This window comes from Capricornis sumatraensis, chromosome 7 (assembly GCF_032405125.1).
Source record: "Capricornis sumatraensis isolate serow.1 chromosome 7, serow.2, whole genome shotgun sequence".
NCBI classification, from domain to species: Eukaryota; Metazoa; Chordata; class Mammalia; order Artiodactyla; family Bovidae; genus Capricornis; species Capricornis sumatraensis.
In genome coordinates, this window is record NC_091075.1 from 17,540,868 (window position 1) to 17,559,437 (window position 18,570).

Consider the following 18,570-nt stretch of genomic DNA (forward strand, 5'->3'; position numbering starts at 1 on the left):
TACCGGCTAATAATGCAGCCAATTCAGAAGTTAAAAAAAAAAAAAAAGATTATCGAAATGATGATGACATGCAAATTTTCCCCGAAATTATCATAAGTAAACATTTGAAGTCTGGACTAATAAAATCCCATCTGTGTTACTTCATATCGAGTTAGTAGAAAGCTGTGATAATGAATTTTGTAATATCTCACGAACAGACATCTCAATCAGGGACTAATCCTGTGATTTTACTGCAGAATCACTAAATCTGGAACCGCCAAACTGCTACTTGTGGGCCCCCGGGCCCGCCTGGATCGGCAGAGCCCCCGCCCGCGTCCACCCGCGTCTCCAGGCGGGTGGGGGAACCGCCTGGACATCCCCACCTCTTGGATCCCCAGGCCGCTGCGCTAGGCAGCGACCTTGGCCCGAGGCCCCTGGGTCCCGGCTCCTTCCAGGAGAGGCCGAGGAATCTAGAAATGCGACTTAGGCCAGAGCCAGACCCCCCAGCTCCCTACCCAACCTCTGCCCCTCGAACAACCGGGCAAACGCCCGCCCGAAGCCCCAGCCCTGGATCCGAGCGAGAGGTGCCCTCCCGCCGCCGACGCACCCTGGTTAGCGTAGAGCGAGGCAGGCGCCGAGATCCGAGGGGTGGGGAGCTGGGACCTTCATTCTTTTCTTCTGTCTTTAAAGCAGCCGCCGCTCTTCTGCCCACCCCGACAGAGCCCCCTCGCCACCCACCTCTCCCGGTTTGCCTGTGGCGGAGAAGGGGGCGCACATTAAACGCCTGGCTCGCTGCGTTGTGGTTGGAAATTTAAAAAAAGATTTGGTTTGCCGGGGAGGAGAAGGGGGAGAAATGGGGGGAGCCGTTCTCTCAGAGCTATTTCTCTACCCTTGGCGAGCAATAAACCCTCCGGGGACGTTTGCCCGCTCTCCTCAATCTAACTCACTCCACCTCGGTTCCCCTACTCTGCGATCTTAAATCATACTTTAGGGTAAATAAATGACCGGGTGAGTATCTCCAGGGGAAAAATGTGGCTAAATATGGAAAAGTGGCTTCTGATAGAAGAGAGGCCCGAAGCCAGTCCGCTCTGAGCATCCTAGGCCTTGGAGTCCTGTTTGTTTCAGAATTACAGAAAATCGGGGTGCGGGTGGGGGGTTCTATCTAGGACAGGAACAAGTTGACTCTGACACTCTATAAATGTTTACTGAGCTTCAACTAACGGACAAGCACTGTGCTGGCCCTCGCACACAGCTCCCCACGGAAAAAGTCCTCTTCACCAAAATTTTGTATCCCCCTCCTAAGGTTGTCCTTGTGTTCAGACGGGCTTTTAACCCCAACAGGCACCCCTGTGAGTAGTTCCACAGCTTGGGTTCCCAGAACGCGGTGGCTTTATCGGCCAAGAGCCCCTGGACCCATTGGCGGCAGCTCTGTAGAGAGATCCACCCCCCCACCACCACACACACACACACACACACACACACTTTGGTAAACATTCAGATGTCCAGGACCGGGGACAAGAGTGGGGATGAAGCCAGGCTCGTGCTGCCAGAGACTGCCAGGTCCGAGGAACACTCCTGAAACCTAGTACGGAGAGGCGCCTGATGGCTTGTGTTGAAGTCGTCTGCCCCACAGGTAGCCTCCTGCGAGCCCTGTGGGCCCGCCCGCCGCCGCTTCTCACAGGCCTCCTTCTCTCGTTTTGCAGGTAACGGGGAATGGAGACCAACTGCCGCAAACTAGTGTCGGCGTGTGTGCAATTAGGTAAGAGTCGTTTCTTCCGCCAGGGTCACCCGACCTGAGACCGCGCCACGCGAGGGCGGCGAGAGGGCACTGGTCTTATGGCGAGGCCCCGCGAGGGGCGCTTCCCGGAGGGGCCGGCCAGGGCAGGAAGGAAATCAGAACCTGGACGCCGGGGGACTCTCCTAGTGGGGGGCTGTGGGTGGGGAAGGAACCGCGCGCCGCGTCTCCAAGCCTCGGGCCTCCTTTTCGCGGGAGCCGCTGGTAGCCCGGGAGGCGCGGAGACAGAACATCGCCCTGCGCCGGGTTGCCAGACGGCACCGAAGACCGGTCCATCCTCCGCTCGTTCCTCTAACTGGGTCTCTGCTCTTTGTCCCTCTCTTTCCTCGTTCCTGCCTCCCTCCCCACTCTCTTCGACACCCCATACTTTCCCCCGCCATCCGGGGCGTCTCTCTCCCTGCACGTGGGGCGGGCGCGCGTGGCCCAGGCGTGCAGCCGGCGGCCGTTGAATGCCTCTTCTCCAAAGACTCCGAAATCAAAAAGGTCGAGTTCACGGACTCTCCGGAGAGCCGGAAAGAGGCGGCCAGCAGCAAGCTCTTCCCGCGGCAGCATCCCGGCGCCAACGGTAAGACTTGGAGCGAGGCGCAGGCCGCGCGCTGGGCGCCTGCCTCCCGGCCTCCGGGGCTCGAGTGAGGCGCACGCGGGCGAGGCCGCCAGACGGGGCGCGCCTGCTCGGAGCTTAAGACACTTGGCCTCGGGTTGGGACGGGAAGCAGCCGTCCAAGGAACGTTAATTCCTTTCCCGAAATTATACTGCACTCCTGAGACCCATCACCTCTCCCTCTCTCTCTCGCTCTTTCCTGATGATCTCCTGATGTGTGGCCTGATCTACGCACTCCCCGAGCTACCTCCGTGCCTCTAGCTGGAGTAGAAAAGTGGTCCAACAGCGACCTCTGTCGCTCACTACGTCCCACTGCATGCAGCACCAGCAGCGCCCACCCCGTCCCGGCGGCCCTCGGCCGCGCCCCGCCCAGGCTTGTGGGTGCGCGTTTACCGCTGAACGCCAGCGCGCGAGGCTTGAGTTAGCGTAGGTTTGCCCCGGTGGCTAGGTGGAGGCGCTGACAACAGCCCTAGGGAGCCGGAGGGCAGCGACTGCGCGCAGCAGCTGAGGGTGGAATGGAGTGGAGTGTGTGACCCTGTGGCACCACCTACCTGTGGTGCTGGTTGCAGGGTCTGGGTTTTGGCGGTGCGATCGATGGTCTGGTTTCACTCTGGAAGAGTCAAGGGCTATTGCTGCTCGAAGTCTGCACGCTTGTGTAAAACTTACAACGTCCTCTACGCACAGAATTGTTGAATTGAATCATGGTCTTTAGGGGTGTGGGGCGGGGGGGAGGTGGTTGAAGGGACAACCTTTCCTTAGGAATACAAGAAAAACTCAAATTTGCCGTTCGTCTATTCTCCATGTTTTCCAGGCTCCTTAATAAGTAAGTGCCTATTCTTAGGAGGTTGTTGACCTTGATAACGTGAGGACATAACCACACACACACACAGACCGCCGCCCCTAACCACCACTTTCTGGATTAAAATGTAAAGATATATATGTAATATGTGCTAGAGGGGGGCGAACTTGGACCCCCGCCAAGTAAACCTGCCAAGAAGAAAACAAAGACTCCGCATTGGGCTTCCCAGTGAATCGGAGAGAAAAGCACCATTTGTTGGAATAAAACACCCAAAGTGGTATGGAGCTATCCGGCCTCCACACCGCGAAATATCGCTAGTTCTCCTGCTGGGCCAGTTAAACGCTCACTTGTCCGGGATTAACCCCATGGGGTTAAATGGGGCCTTTCAGAGATAACGTCGGGTGATTTCTGTCATTAAGATTGTGTTAAATTCTTCTTCTGTTTGATAATCGGTCGTAAAAATAAATTATTACACCGGAGTATGTTTGGGATATGGTTAAAAATCAAGAGCAGCGATGACTCCCGGAGAAAATGCTTTGTGCGGGTTGAGCCCTGGCTCCGGCCGGACTAGGGGAGCTCCCCAATGTCGCTTCGCACAGCGCGGGCTGGCCGCCGCCCAGCCGAGGCTGACATTTCTCCTGCTTTCGGGGCCGAGAGATGCCAAATGTCTCTTCCTATTCTCACCCGCATCTACCCGTTTCTTGCCCCCAGGAATGGTTTTGAGGACAGGTGGTTACCATGGGAGTTTAGGACCTCTTAACCGAGAAGCCTGAGGTGGGATGTGGGCTTCCTCGGTGGGCAAGAAGTAGGGGAGAGCCGAGGAGTCCTGTTCGCTCCAGTCACATCCTGGGCAGGTGGGCCTGGGTGTTTGCTTTTAATAATTAGCAAGTAATTAAAGAGCTAGAAATAATAAATGATTTTTCTTAACTATTACGTTCAGGCCCGGATTATTTTAGTGCTGGGAAAGGCTCTTCTCCACACAATAGTGTGTTTTCTGCCTTTTGAACTGAAGAAGAAAATTGCTGCCCAAACATGTTTAATGCCATTAATTAAGAAGAGACACGTGATAGGAAAAAATGCTGAAAATCTTGATGTTATTGGCTTCTAGGGAATTGGGTAGACCAAAAATGTCACACGAGTGGGCAAAGCTATATAGTACCAATGAAGGAAGGTTGCCAGAGTCCCCTTACTGAATATAAGTAAATTTAACTCATGGGATATGCAAACTCCTAGCCACAGCTTCCTTTAAAAAAAGAAAAGAAAAGATTTTTTTTCTCCTTGACTTTTTAATAGGTTTTATTTGCTTCTAAAAAGAAAAAAAATGTTTATACTGACATGCGATTTTCAAAAAGGGCCATGATATCCTATTATTGGCCCTACCCTCTCCTCATTTCCCCAAAACACCCAGTCCTCACTGAAGACTGAAAACGTTCTCTGAGTTGACAGGGTCGACCTCCTGGAGGCCCCGACTCTGTGTCCCATCCCAGTCGAGTCCCCCATTCTCTTGATATCCGTTGGAATGACCCAACGTCTGGCTCGAACCCTTAAACGGGAGAGAGCAGGAAGTAGGCTGAAGACCTCCTAAAGCCAGAGGTTTGAGAGAGGGTGGAGAGAGGAGTGGCTAGGTATGGTAAGTGAAGAGAGGAAGAGTTGACAAGTTAAACGGTACCCTTCTCGCTTCCGCCCACTCCCTTACAGAAAGGGCAGAAGCCCGCTTGGAACGTCTCCCTAGAACAGACGTCCTTGGCTTTCCTTCCCTTTGGGTGTCCCAAAACGAGTTTCCATTTGGAGGAACTCAAAAAGTTGTCTTGACCTTCAGGAAGAAGATGGAATGATCCTCCCCTGTCAATAACCTTTTAAATTTCTGGTTAGTGACCCTGGATTGGGGGCTGTAATCCACCGACCTGCCGAGATCTGTCCCGTCGCCTGGCTTCGCGACCAGACCTGGGGCGGGTATCTTCCCCGGGCCTCCCCCGGCGACTCGATTAATTTTTAAATCGTTCTGGCTAAGCGGTTGAGCTCAAAGTGTTCGCCTCGGGCCTCTGGAGCACGCAGACTTCCTTCCCTAGGGACGAGAACTCCAAGGCCCCAACCGCGACACACACCGCCTCCCAAGGCAGCAGCCGGCTCTCCGTCTTCCTCAGAGCACCCGGGGTAACCCCGAAGCCTTGACGGCCGCAGAGCCCCATTGATGCAATCACCAAGTGCTCGCCAAGCACATTCACCACTGATTCCTAATGCCCCCCAAAGCAAGTCACCCGATTTCTCTACGCCAAACGACTTTAATGCTAACAAGCAGATCCGCAAAAACAGCCCAGACCACCTCTAGCAAAAAGCAAAATCGTGCTGCGTGGGTCGGCGCTTGGACCTGAGCTTGGTCAGAGAGAAAGGGGGGTATTTAAACGGGAGGTGTTAATCTTAGTGCTAACAGGGGAAAGGGGGACCAGGACGTGCTGGAGGAGAGTGAGGAAGAGCGGAGGTGGGGAAGGAGAGCATTCCTTTTTTTTTTTTTTTTTTCTACTCACAACCCACCCCGCGCCAAATCTGCAGTTTATCCGCAGAGCTGCCTCTCCTTTGTGTGTGTGGATGTGTTTTCCCCAAGAGGGGAAATTGTCCGAAAAGTAGTCAGTCCCCAGCGGTAGGCAGTCTTGACCGGTCGCGTTCTTCGGTGCCGACGCCGTGCGCGCTCCAAGGTGCGCAGGGCTGGCTCTGCAGTTAACCCGCACCGCCCGCCGGTAATATATGCAGCAGTTGTTAGAGCGACTCCGGGGAAAAGGAAATGTATAACGAAAGCTTATTCGTGAGCAGGAATATACTAATGGAACAATCTGATGTCTTCTTAATCCTATGTAAAAAGCTTTGTCGTCTTCCTAATATTGACTGAATGGGTAATTAATGGCTCTTCATCTAGGCGAATACCCTATAATCCAAAGATAGGCAAAAGACAACAAGCCCAAGGTAGAAGACAAAAGGCCCAACTGTGGTCGCCACCCTCCTCCCTCCCACCCTCCACTCAGGGTCTTCAAATGGGAAAGTTTCCTCTCAGGAGAAAAAGGCAAGAGTAGAACATACATACCTTTCCCGGGCTAGATTTAACCACAGAACCTGGCTGCCCAGCTCCATACTCCACTCCTCCGTCTCTCCCCCACCAGCCCTTCCCTCTGCGTTTCTTTCTTCTCAGTTCCTCTAGAAAGCGGCCCCCCGCCCCCCCCCCACCCCATTGTGGCCCAGTTCGGCACCTTTCCCCCCAAGGCACCCATTTTTCATTTAGGGAAGCGATTGATCGCAAAGGACCAATATACGAGGTCCTCTGACTAGGGCAAAGAATTAAGTGCCTTTCTGAAAACAAGATAGAGATTCCATTCTTCTACAACCCAAGGCAGACAATCGGTGAGGACTAAGGTAGTTGGGAGGGGAGGAAAGAAATTAATAGAAGGAGAGGTAGGCAAAATTATGTATACATGCTAAAGAGTGATCAGGAGTGATGGAGTCAACTCCACTGTGAGGATCTGACATGAAGAGTGCCCAAGATTCTCTCAGCGTGTTTTTAACAGGCTGACATTTTAATTTAAACCTTTAGAAGTAATATATTACTTGGGTTCCTACAATGAGGTGGGTTCCTTTTTTTTTTTTTTTTTTTGGTCAGCTGACAGCTTTTAAAATATTATTTCACTAGGGAAATAAAAGCTTCATCTCAGATTATAGGTGGGTATTTTTGGATTTATGTGATTTATGGTCACCATGACAACTAATGCTGAATGTTAGCTACCAGCATGTCTGGGAGAGGGGAAGACAGAAAGAAGGGGAACAAGAGAAATAGAAAGGGAGACAGACATGAGCAGGAGAGAGAAAATAGAGAAAAAATAAAGAGAGAAGCATTTCAATCTAGTTTCTTTTTTAAAGTGACTTTCGTTAGTCCCATGTCACTTCTGTCTCTCTGGACCTAGATATTGATGTTTATTCATTCCTTGTCTCTCTTATATCCCATACACAAGTATGCTGTTCTCTTTATTTTTCCACATGTAGTTGTGTTCTGCAGTTAAATGAGCACCTAATAAACCTGTGGCATTAAAAGGCTGCTGTGAAAAGGCACTGCAGCATGTGGGGTTACTGATTGCAGCGCCCCCACTAACACGGCCCAGAGCTTCCTCTAATCCCTGGCTCTTCTCTTCCCCTGCCAGTATGGAGTGACCACAGACTTGAAGTGGTTGTGTGAGGGACAGAGATATGGGTACCATTTGCAGGGACCCAGAGAGGATGGGTGTTGCTCAGTACCTCTGCAGACTTCTGATTCTGAAAGAATCTGCCACTTTTTGCAAACCTGCACTTTTAAAAATTGCATTTAGGGAACTGGGGTCGGGGGGTGGATCAGTCACAATAAACCTTTAATTTCTGGGTGTTCCAGCTGCATGGCTCAGGTCAGGGAACAGCAAAGAGGCCCCTTCCAGCATGATTTGTTTGCAGAGAAAAGCCAGGCAGAGGAAGGAGGGGAGGCAGTGCCACTTCTCGGACAAGGTGCAAGGTCTCCCTCTGAGCTCTGCACCTTACACCGCCTGCTCATGCACATGCACACACACACACACACACACACACACACACACACACTCATGCCTGTCACGAGCCTTCGAGCTGAGTCTGGCAGGATCTCATCCTTGAGCTAACCTGGACCGTAGCAAGACTCCCACCCGTCTATGGCCTGACAGCGCAAGGAGACATCTAATTTCACTGTCTTTCAGATGAGCTTTGACGACAGACTTTTTTCCCCCAGAGTCTCAGTCACTCACTTGGGTCCCAGTTCACATCTCTGCTGCCCGCTGCGGAGAGTTTAGCGGTGCTGCCTAACCCCTCTCATCGCGATGGCCAGAGGGCCTTTGTGCAAGTAACACTAAAGAGTGTGAAATTAAATAAGACCTTAAGACTGGTAATCGGTGGCAAATACCAGCTAGAAACATGCCTAATCCTGTGTCACACATTTCCCTTCTCAAGGGTCTTTCTTTGAAAGAATAAGCAAGAAAACCTGATCAAAATGATATCTTCTGAGTAGAAAATCCAAACCCACACTGGGCTTCCTGACCTCTCCCTACCCCAGCCATGCAGCTTCCCTGGACCAACTATGCTGATTTTTTATTTTTATTTTTTTCTGGAATGACAGTTTCTGTGATGGCTGCTGAAGACATAGTCATTTCTTTTAAAAATATATATTTATTTGTTTGGCTGCACTGAGCCTTGGTTGTTGCATGTTGGATCTAGTTCCCTGACCAATGATCAGATCTCGGCCCCCCTGCAGTGGGAGCAAAGCCTTAGCCACTGGACAACAAGCAAAGTCCCACAGTAATTTCTAGAACCAGCTAAAGAGTGGGGTGAGGGATAGGTCACGTAATAGTAGTGTTGAACTTGCAACATACCCAAGATTCCCTTACTTCCAACTCCTTTCTCATCTATACTGCCCATACCTGTGCACCCACAAGTTTTTTGTAGACTAAATCTAAAAATTGCCCACCACCACTCCAGTTTTAACTGAAAAGTGTTTCTTGTACTACACACTTGCTTTTCCTCTTCTAGACTTTTCATTTTGGAGCATCCCTACCAGCCATGGAGTGAACATGTTGGGCCTGGAAGGGGTGTCACCCAGTATCAATGTGTAAAGGGATTTGAAGATTAGGAGGGAATTGAACCTCTGGCTAGAAAAACGCAAAGAAATACCTCCCCTGCTCCGTTGCGGGGGAGGGGAGGATATATTATGTACATTCATTTTTATCTACAGAGGGGTATATGCATGATTTTGTTTTCACTTAACCAGAGTTCTTCAAATAATTTCTCTCTCTTTGTTCTCCACTTGACTTTGCAGTGAATCAGTACAGTTTAAGATTCTTATCTTTTTAGGCTTTCAGGCTGATCACCAGCACTTGCAACATCTCCTACACTTTGGCACTATGAGGAGCTCCCACTTGCCCTTGGGTTTTTCACCCACTTTGGAGTTTAGGTTAGGTCCTTCATACGTGTGTATTTGCCTTGAGGAAAGGTCTGTTCATTGACAAAGCCAATGAGCTTAAATCAAAATTCCATGCATTTAATGAGAGATGGGCTTAGAAATCTACATGGCTCTGTGGAGCTTCTTGGCTCTTCTGAGTTTTGAAAACCATTCAGAGCCTTCACCAAAAATTGTAACTCCAGGATTTGAAACTTGAAGAAACAAGGAAGAGAGTATGTTCACTGTGGAGGAGAATCTTTCATTCTCTGATGTGATGTGAGTTTCTTTCTGATATGAAGGCATGAGCATGTGCTGTTGTGGGGACTGCAGCTATGCTGAGGTTTAAGAAAAGGCATTGGAATATGATTAGTAAACATATTGGGCAGAAAAGAGCTGGATTCTTATTGACTTAGTTATAGGTCATCGGCTGTCAGTGCAGTGGGAGGAGATATTTACTTTACGCATATACTTTATGATCTTGAGGGAATTAGAGGAAATTCAATAAGAAAATGGCTAGAAACATTTAAAACCCTTATTTAAAAGACTTAAGCAAATTAGAGTCTTATCAGATTAAAAACCACTACAAATGTAAGAGCATTGTCTTCGGTGAAACACTGGGGGGTCTGAGAAGGAGAGTCTACCAAATCTCAGGGATAAAACGCGTCATTTAAGCGCCCGATAATGAGCAGAATGTAAATTAATTTAACCTTCTTTACCAACAGGCTGCTTATGTAATATGCATAATTTAGTGATAAGATTTCAGAACCTAATATAGCTGGATGGATGAGCCTCAGCTAATGCAGACCTGTCACATCGGCATGTGTTCTGCTCTGAGCAGGTGTGTGTGTGCGTGGAATAGGGTTAACTGTAATAAAAGGTTAAAAAACCAGAAATGCTGATTTAAAGCTTCCTATTCAGAAAGCTCCTTCTGTTAGCTAAAATCTTCTTACACTAGGATGATACTTTGGGCAGAGACTAAAGAATTCTCATTTGGTCCTTTGGACTGCTCTCAAACTTGTTTAAGATGGGGGAGGAGTTGCAGATACCATGAAGTGGGGGAGCAGGGCAAAGGAGAGACACATAAGTTACAAACATATTTGTTGTCTGCTTTATCCACTCTGCCTCAAACTGAATGAGTTTCTCAATCTTGGGAACAAGGACAAGGAGGGAGTTTTTTGAAGATACCTCATACTGGTGTTGCAAATCATTGACTGTAATGTCAAACAAATACACATTCAGGGATGATAACACTAACTCCACAATAAAGCAATCGTCAATGCAGAAACCCAGGGGAGATTAGTTTGTGCTCTTCAGCTGACCTAAGCCAGAGGACAAAAGGACTTTCACAAATTATTTTGAATGATATCTTTGGATTTATTTCTTTAATTTCTGTGGAAATAGTGCTATAAAGATTTACGTGCCCCCAAAGGTGTTTTTTCCTTTTGTCTCAAATAAATGAACAAGGCTTTATTTTTCCTTGCGTGTCCTCCTAGGCTTTTGCCCTTCACCCACAGCCTACTTCTCTGCCTGCTTGGACTCCAACAATTCAAGACAGCCTTGAGCTCCCTAGGAATAGAAAATGACTTCAAAATTATCCTTGAAATTGGTTATTTGGCAACATTCTTAATTGTATGGAAATTCATTAAAAGCATATTTTATATATAACTAGCTCAAAGTTGTTGATTCTACAGGCTTTATGGATTTGAATCTGATTGATAATAAAGTAAACAAGAGAGTCAAATTTAAAGCAAGATTCTGTTGGGTTAGGAGGTGCTTAATACAGTGTATAAGGAATTTGAAAGCCCTAGGATATGTGTCTTAATCAACGTTAAGTAGAATGGATAAGCTTTCAGCATTTTGAAAATGCTGGGTTAGGGTTTCTATTCTATTATGTGTTTTCTGTCTGGGGACTAATAAGCATTACAGAGAACGTGATCTGAGGCGACTTTTTATTCTTGTATAAATCCAGAGTGAACCACCAAACAGTTGTTCGTTTAAAGTCAAGGTAATTTTCTTTTGACGGGTCCATTTGCTTCTGATTTCTAATTTATTAGCCTCTCTTCCCAGGGCTGTCTTCTTTGCAATTAAAGTAAAGCTTCTTCAGGTTAGCGCTGCAGCATTCACTTGACAGGTTGTTTGGAAATTTTAAGATCGGAAAGATGATTTGTTGGTGTTTTAAATTTTTTCTGGTTTTAAGTAGTATGTCTCCTTTCCTTGCAGGGGGAGAAAAACACCTCTCGGTAGGGAATGAGTGTAGTGAGACACAAAAGGGGAGGGGGGTGCTGGTGCTTTGTTGATCCTTGTACCCCTCAGCCTTCGACCTTTCCGCTTTTTTCCAGCGAGCTTTTTATTCCCAGCCTCGTCTTTCTACCTCCCCACCAGAACTAAAAGCCGGATCGTCTTGGGCAGGGCCGGAGCAGAATTCCCGGGAGCCGGCGGGTGTAGACTCTGCGGGCGCACCGAGGTATTAGCCCGGCCCCGCACATCTGATAGGTGCAGACAGGATGGGCCCTCCGTCACGGCTCGAGGGCTCCTGATTGGTGTGGAGCCACGTCACTCCAGCCGGCGAAGGGCCTGGGAGGAGGCAGAGGCGGGGAGGGTTGGGGAGGGCAGCGGCCGAGTGACGTCTCGGCACCAGGAAGCCCGCCTCTGGTTTTAAGATGTTAGGCCAACAGGGAAGCTTGGAGCCGCAGAACTGGTCCGTCGCTCGTCTGGGTGCTGGGAGCTGAGCTGCGGCGAGGCCAGGCTCGAGCTCTACTGCCCGAGGGGGTGTGCGTGTGCGCACCGCGGAGGGTGCGCCCAGAGGCCCGCGCCGCTGCCGCCGCCGCCGCCACGGGAGATCTAATATCAGCTACCTGTCCCTGTCACTCTTGACACTTCGCTGTCAGGGCTGCCGCGCGGGGGGCGGGCAGAGCGTGAACGGCGTTAGCTTTCCTTATTGGAGGGGTACGAGGGGGAGGGAGGGAGGGGAGAAAGGGGTCTTTGCCCACTCTTGTTTCGCTTTGGAGCTTGGAAGCCTGCTCCCCAAAGACGCTCCGAACCATTCTCTCCTACCCACATCCCCATGTCTTTTCATTGACCCGCTGACTTTCGGCCGCTGGATCCTTTCGCTTGAGCCTTCGCAAGGAGCCGGGGGGCGGCTCGGCTCCAGGACTCCGCGCGGGTTGTGTTCCCGGCTCTGCCGGCGGCGGCCACCGCGAGGAAACTCCGCGCCTGGAGCGGGAAGCGGAGCAGGCGGCTGCGGCGGCCACGGGGCTTCGGCGGGGCAGCAACCCAGGACTCGTAGGGCGGCGCGCTCCTTCGTCCATGAACTGCATGAAAGGCCCGCTGCACTTGGAGCACCGAGCAGCAGGGACCAAGCTGTTGGCCGCCTCCTCGTCCTCCTCCTGTCACCATCCTCAGCCGCTGGCCATGGCTTCGGTCCTGGCTCCCGGTCAGGCCCGCTCCCTGGACTCTTCCAAGCACAGGCTGGAGGTGCACACCATCTCTGACACCCCCAGCCCCGAGGCCGCAGGTAAGGCGCCGCGCGGCCCCGAGGAAGTCGACCCCTCCTGGGGGAGGCGTGGTGGGAGTGGTCGTTCGGCTGGCTCCCCGCAGAACTTCCGGAGCCAGGGTTGTATGTATCCCGCTTCCCTTCGCTCTGCATCGACTTGCCCGGCTGGGGTGGCGCGAACCATGCGAGTCGTTCTGCACCGCCCCCTCCCCCCATTACGACCCTGACCTCCCTTCCTTTTTCTGGGTCACAAAAATCCCAGCATCTCCGTTCTAGACCTTCAGAGGCTGCCTCCCCCCCCACCCCACCCCACCCCCGCCCTCCCCAACCCTTACGCGGTCCCTGTTCTGCTCTCGGCTTTCAGCTCCCAAGAAACTCCGCTTGTTAGAAAAATAGGGGTCCTCCTTCCTGCAACAAAACTACGCCTCAGAAGAACGGGCGTTTTTGTTTTTGTTTTTTCTTCTTCTAAAAGGCAGAGGAACTTGGGTGCCTCGCCGAATCCCAAAGCGTACTTTTCCTAGCCTTGGAAACAGCATCGATATCTGAGCTTTCTACCAGGGGGAGTTCTGTAAAACACGCGCGTGTGGGTGCCCCGAGAGATTTGATGTGTCCGCGCAGAAGCGCATAAATACAGCCTTGAAAGCACAGGCTATAAAATGAATGTGCCGTTGCAGTGAGATAAACATGTAAATAAAACGTGCGGCGCTGGGGGAGGGGAGATGGGCGCGCACACCCACACTCACGTCTGCACACCCCGCAGACGCAGCGCTTTCCGAGGCCCGGAGCGGCGGCTCGCACACTCCTCCCCCGCCAGACAGCCCGGCTCTGGCCTCTGCCGCCTGGCCCAGTTGGCGTTGGCGGGCAGCAGGTGGGCATGCTGACGGGGACCTCTGTGTTTCGTTTTCAGAGAAAGATAAGAGCCAGCAGGGAAAGAATGAGGACGTGGGAGCCGAAGACCCGTCCAAGAAGAAAAGGCAAAGGCGGCAGCGGACTCACTTTACCAGCCAGCAGCTGCAGGAACTGGAGGCCACTTTCCAGAGGAACCGCTACCCGGACATGTCCACGCGCGAAGAAATCGCAGTGTGGACCAACCTAACGGAAGCACGAGTCCGGGTAGGAGCCCGCACGCAGCCGGGGAGCGCGTTGCTGGGATGCCGGCCTGTAGATCAGGAGGGAGGGTGAAAGGCAGAGCCGTCCTGGAGGGCTCGGGTGGGTGCCTTTGCAAAGGCAGAAGGCCTCGCGGCGGCCCCAGTTGCGAGATCACAGCTCCCTCTTCCGAGACCAGCCGCGAGCCTGGAGCAGGCGCCGGCAGCGGCCCGGGCTCACCGCCCCGCCACACAGCGCGCTCCCAAACGGGGCCGCGTGCATTCCGCTGCACAGGGCTTTGTGTTCCCAGTTTGCATTCGCCAGAAGAACGCTAATAAAATCCCTCCCAGGCCAGGAGCTGAGGACAGGCTCCGACCTGCGCGCATTTAACAAGGAAAACCCGCCTAAGACACGCAAGGGTTGGCCCTCCATGGAAAACTTTCGTGCCCGGCCTAGCCGGGCCTTTTCTTTACTCGGCTCACCCTCATCACAGGGTCTTTGCGGTTTTTCTGCCACTCAGTTCTCTCCCACACCCTATGCTCGGTTTTGTGATCTGTGGAAGCAGTTTTAATACAGAACTGCTATCCTGCCAGTCCTCTTAGAAAGAAAGGAAAAAAGAAGAAAAACTTTTCTATTTGATTTATTTATCTTCTCTCAAGAGACTGTTATTCACACCCTTCCTCCCAATTATAATAGTTTTATTAAAGAAAAGGCTTACCTTTGTAGCAAATCTGTGCTTAATGAATTGGCAAAAATGAACTTAAATAAATTACACGGTAGCAATATCCTGGTTTGTGCTGGTCGGTGGAAAACTCCAAATTTGTTAGGATTCTGGAAGTAGAAAACACATAGCAGGATCCAGAGGTTTTGCTGTTAAAAAAAAAAAAGCTCTGGATGGAAAAAGAGCCCCCAGTTAGAACTGAGAAAACACTGTATAGCACTAATGTAAAGAATACACCAAAATGCGCTCCCAAAGCTGAGAGAGGAAGGCATTCTCTGAGTGGCATCTGTGTAGGGAACGAGGCTAAGCTAGTGGATATAGGAACCAGGATGAAGTTGGAAATGGTTTTAGTTTAACAGCGCAGACCTATGTTCAGGCCCGGGCCGCGTAGTTTTTGCGCAAGGTCACTTTCTCGTTAGCTTTCCTGCGCTCCTGGGGAACGGGCCTCGCACGTACTCTTCTCGCCTGGACAAAGTTTAGGCGGCCAGGGTAGAAAAGGCAAGTAATTTAAATGAAAACAATCTATGGGGTCTCCGGAACCCTTTGGAAAAACCCTACCCCACCCTCTTCGGCTTTTCAGCCGTCCCTCGCGAGTCCCCTGCCGCCGCTGCGCTGGGCTCTCGCTCCCTCCGCCTGCCTCCTTCCAGGCCCGCTGCTTGTCCAGCCAAGTGGGGAATGAAGCTTGCTTTTTATAGCTGTCGGGTGCAAAGAGGAAGGGGGATAAAAAGGAAATCGAGAATGAAAGGGAAAAAGGAAAAAAAAAAAAAGCGGATTAGGCGTCTGGGCCTGGCTGAGATGTGTAATGTGAAACATCACCGGTGTCAGCTCGGAAATCTCGGGCCAGGCCTCACTCCAATACACAAAAGCCGCCGTCTGGGGCGACGGGCGGGCCCGATGTGGATTGAGAACGGGGTTGCGTCTGGGCCATCGGACGCGGGTGGGGGCTGGCCAGGCTGGGCGACCGCCCGCAAAGCCCTGCAACTAGGCTGGGCTGGAGCAGCCCCGGGCGCGCGGGCCTGCCCTGGGTGGGCGGAGAGTGTGAAGGAGCGGAGCGAAGGGTGGGGAAGGCTGTAGGAGCGACTCGCTCAGGGCTCCCGGAGATTTACACGCCAAACTCATGGGGTTTAATGAGCTGTCGGGTAGGTGGGCTTTTGCTTTTTATTTGGTTCTTTCGGCTAGGCGAGGAAGAGGGTCGCGGCTGGGTGCCTGATGAGGGCGCTCGTTCTGTGGAGTAGCGTGGCGGGAGTGAAGATCCGAGAGGGGAGGAGGGGTTGTGGGAGAGAGCGCGGGCCTCCCAGCCCCTTGTCCTCATCCCTGGGTCTGTGGCTTTGGAATGCAAGCAAGTTTGCAAGGTGGCCGCGGAAGGGTTGGGCAGAGAGCCCGCTGCTCCGCATTTATTTTGCAGTAAGTGTTTTTGGCCCCTGAGGAGGACCGGGGTTAGTGAACACGCCACCCGCAGGCCGCCGGGCTTTGAGCTGGCTTTGAGTGTGTGGCGCGACTCAGAGCCCAGACTCGCAAGCCTGAACCGGTCGGGGCCTCTGTGTTGGGACGGGGTTCTGGCAGCTTGGGGCTCGGGGCAAGGGAGAGGGATGGGGGCGGCTGGGGAAACTTGTGGCGGCGAGTGTGTACACTTGTGTCGGAGGGGAAGATTGCTAGTGCTTTCCGGGAGCAAGGTTTTGCTAATCCGATCTGTGGCGTCTGTTCGCTCCTTGCCCTCCATCCCCAGGTTTGGTTCAAAAATCGCCGGGCCAAATGGAGAAAGCGGGAGCGCAACCAGCAGGCCGAGCTGTGCAAGAATGGCTTTGGGCCGCAGTTCAACGGGCTTATGCAGCCCTACGACGACATGTACCCAGGATATTCGTACAATAACTGGGCCGCCAAGGGCCTCACTTCGGCCTCCCTGTCCACCAAGAGCTTCCCTTTCTTCAACTCTATGAACGTCAACCCCCTGTCGTCGCAGAGCATGTTCTCCCCACCCAATTCCATCTCGTCCATGAGCATGTCGTCCAGTATGGTGCCCTCAGCAGTGACCGGCGTCCCGGGCTCCAGCCTCAACAGCCTGAATAACTTGAACAACTTGAGCAGCCCTTCGCTGAATTCCGCGGTGCCAACGCCCGCCTGCCCTTACGCGCCGCCGACTCCTCCGTACGTTTATAGGGACACGTGTAACTCGAGCCTGGCCAGCCTGAGACTGAAAGCAAAGCAGCACTCCAGCTTCGGCTACGCCAGCGTGCAGAACCCGGCATCCAACCTGAGTGCTTGCCAGTACGCCGTGGACCGGCCTGTGTGAGCCGCGCCCCACTGCACGGGGATCCTAGGACCGTGGATGGGGCAGTTCTGCCCTTGAAAGACTGGGAATTATGCTAGAAGGTCTCGGACACTAAAGAAAGAAAGGGAGAGAGAGAGAAGATATAGGGAGAAAAGGAAACCACTGAATTAAAGAGAGCTCCTTTGATTTCAAAGGAATTTTCTCAACGTCTGACATCTTTCACTAAAAGTATTTCCAACAGTTTCGAGGACACACAAATGTTTGACTGGATATGACATTTTAACATTACTATAAGCTTGTTATTTTTTAAGTTTAGCATTGTTAACATTAAAATGACTGAAAGGATGTATATATATCGAAATGTCAAATTAATTTTATAAAAAGCAGTTGTTAGTAATATCACAACAGTGTTTTTAAAGGTTAGGCTTTAAAATAAAGCATGTTATACAGAAGCGATTAGGATTTTTCGCTTGCGAGCAAAGGAATGTATATACTAAATGCCACACTGTATGTTTCTAACATATTATTATTATAAAAAAAGTGTGAATATCAGTTTTAGAATAGTTTCTCTGGTGGATGCAATGATGTTTCTGAAACTGCTATGTACAACCTACCCTGTGTATAACATTTCGTACAATATTATTGTTTTACTTTTCAGCAAATATGAAAAAAATGTGTTTTATTTCATGGGAGTAAAATATACTGCATACAAATTGGTCTGGATTCTTTCTGCCCTCCTCTGTCACCTGGCCAGGGTTTCTCAGTCACTACTTCCTAAACAAACCAGTTCCCTCTGCCTGCCTAGTTAAATACACAAGGCAGCAGTACTTATTTAAATTTGGTAGAAATAAATTATAGTCATTCATCAGAAACTCAAAAGAAAAAAGAGGCACTCAGGAAAAAAAAAAAAGCTGCAAAGTCTGTTCTTGTCTCCCAGATTTTTCTTTGGCTTAAACCCAAGGGATTCCATTATTGCTAGCTAGCAAATAATGTAAGAGAGAAAGGAGAAAGAAATATAGAAAGTACCTTAGCTTGGAATGACTCTCAGGTTTACTCCTTTGGGGAGGGAACCAGCACACCCAGTAAATTGTTCTGGAGAAGTATGTGTGTATGTATACATGTACAGTTTATATACATTCCTCTCAAGAGGAATAGGTCTATAAGTTTACAAGGAAACACCTCCAGTTCAAAATATTTAGGCCTCCACGTTTATCTTTCAGGCTTAAGTAGAGAGATTCTTCATGTTATATTACATTACTATTTCCAAATCCTTTTGAGACATTAAAAGAAACAAAGCCCATTTCTAATAACCACAGCCCTTTAGTTTCTCAAAGAGCCCAGGGGTTGAGAGGTTAGAGTGGAGTTTCCTGAGTCTTGTCGAGCAATATGTAGTTGAGGCAAAGGTCATGCTCCCCGTGTTTTGTTTTAAATAATATTGACCCATTAATTCTAAACCTGCTTGTTCCTGAAATTATACAGGATTATAGTTTGCAAACTGCGGGACAATGAAGCAAATCAAGATGAATTACAGCCCTGGCCCTCGCTCCCATCCTCTGACATCTAAACGGGGAATGAGGTCGGTGTGTTTAAAAGCGCGTTAAGCACCCACTCTTCTTTTGTTGGTGATTTTCACCTTTTTTTTAAATGTGAAATTTAATTTTGTAACAAACAGTAGCAAATACGACTTAGTCCCAAAGACTTCATAACCGTGGCGCAAGGAAGGTCGGTATGTTGGGGCGGGGGTTTGGAGGGGAAGTTCTGAGGTCTTCAGCTATTCGGATCACTGCCCCTCCTCCTCCCTGCGGTGGGCGACGACGACAAACACCACCCTGGGGAATCCGGAGCGAAAAGTAGCCG

At 50.7% G+C, this 18,570-nt stretch overlaps 1 protein-coding gene across 2 annotated transcripts; it reads left to right on the plus strand.

Moving 5' to 3' along the window:
- The first annotated feature begins 1,692 nt into the window (after nucleotides 1–1,692).
- Nucleotides 1,693–16,734, plus strand: PITX2 (paired like homeodomain 2). 2 transcript variants are annotated; one of them, XM_068975387.1, is made up of 4 exons: nucleotides 1,693–1,738; nucleotides 2,202–2,339; nucleotides 13,545–13,750; nucleotides 16,171–16,734. In XM_068975387.1, the coding sequence occupies exons 1-4, from the start codon at nucleotides 1,693–1,695 to the stop codon at nucleotides 16,732–16,734; spliced, it is 954 nt and encodes a 317-aa protein (XP_068831488.1). The 2 variants fall into 2 exon arrangements, with proteins under 2 accessions (XP_068831488.1, XP_068831487.1); XM_068975386.1 differs by lacking the exons at nucleotides 1,693–1,738; nucleotides 2,202–2,339 and adding an exon at nucleotides 12,451–12,658.
- Nucleotides 16,735–18,570: the final 1,836 nt, after the last annotated feature.

Bases quoted from the DNA above. Each gene is read 5' to 3' on its own strand.
- PITX2 (XM_068975386.1), top strand. From the start codon at position 12,451: ATGAACTGCATGAAAGGCCCGCTGCACTTGGAGCACCGAGCAGCAGGG. The intron at 12,659-13,544 runs GTAAGGCGCCGC...TTTCGTTTTCAG, and splicing joins CCCCAGCCCCGAGGCCGCAG to AGAAAGATAAGAGCCAGCAG. The intron at 13,751-16,170 runs GTAGGAGCCCGC...CTCCATCCCCAG, and splicing joins TAACGGAAGCACGAGTCCGG to GTTTGGTTCAAAAATCGCCG.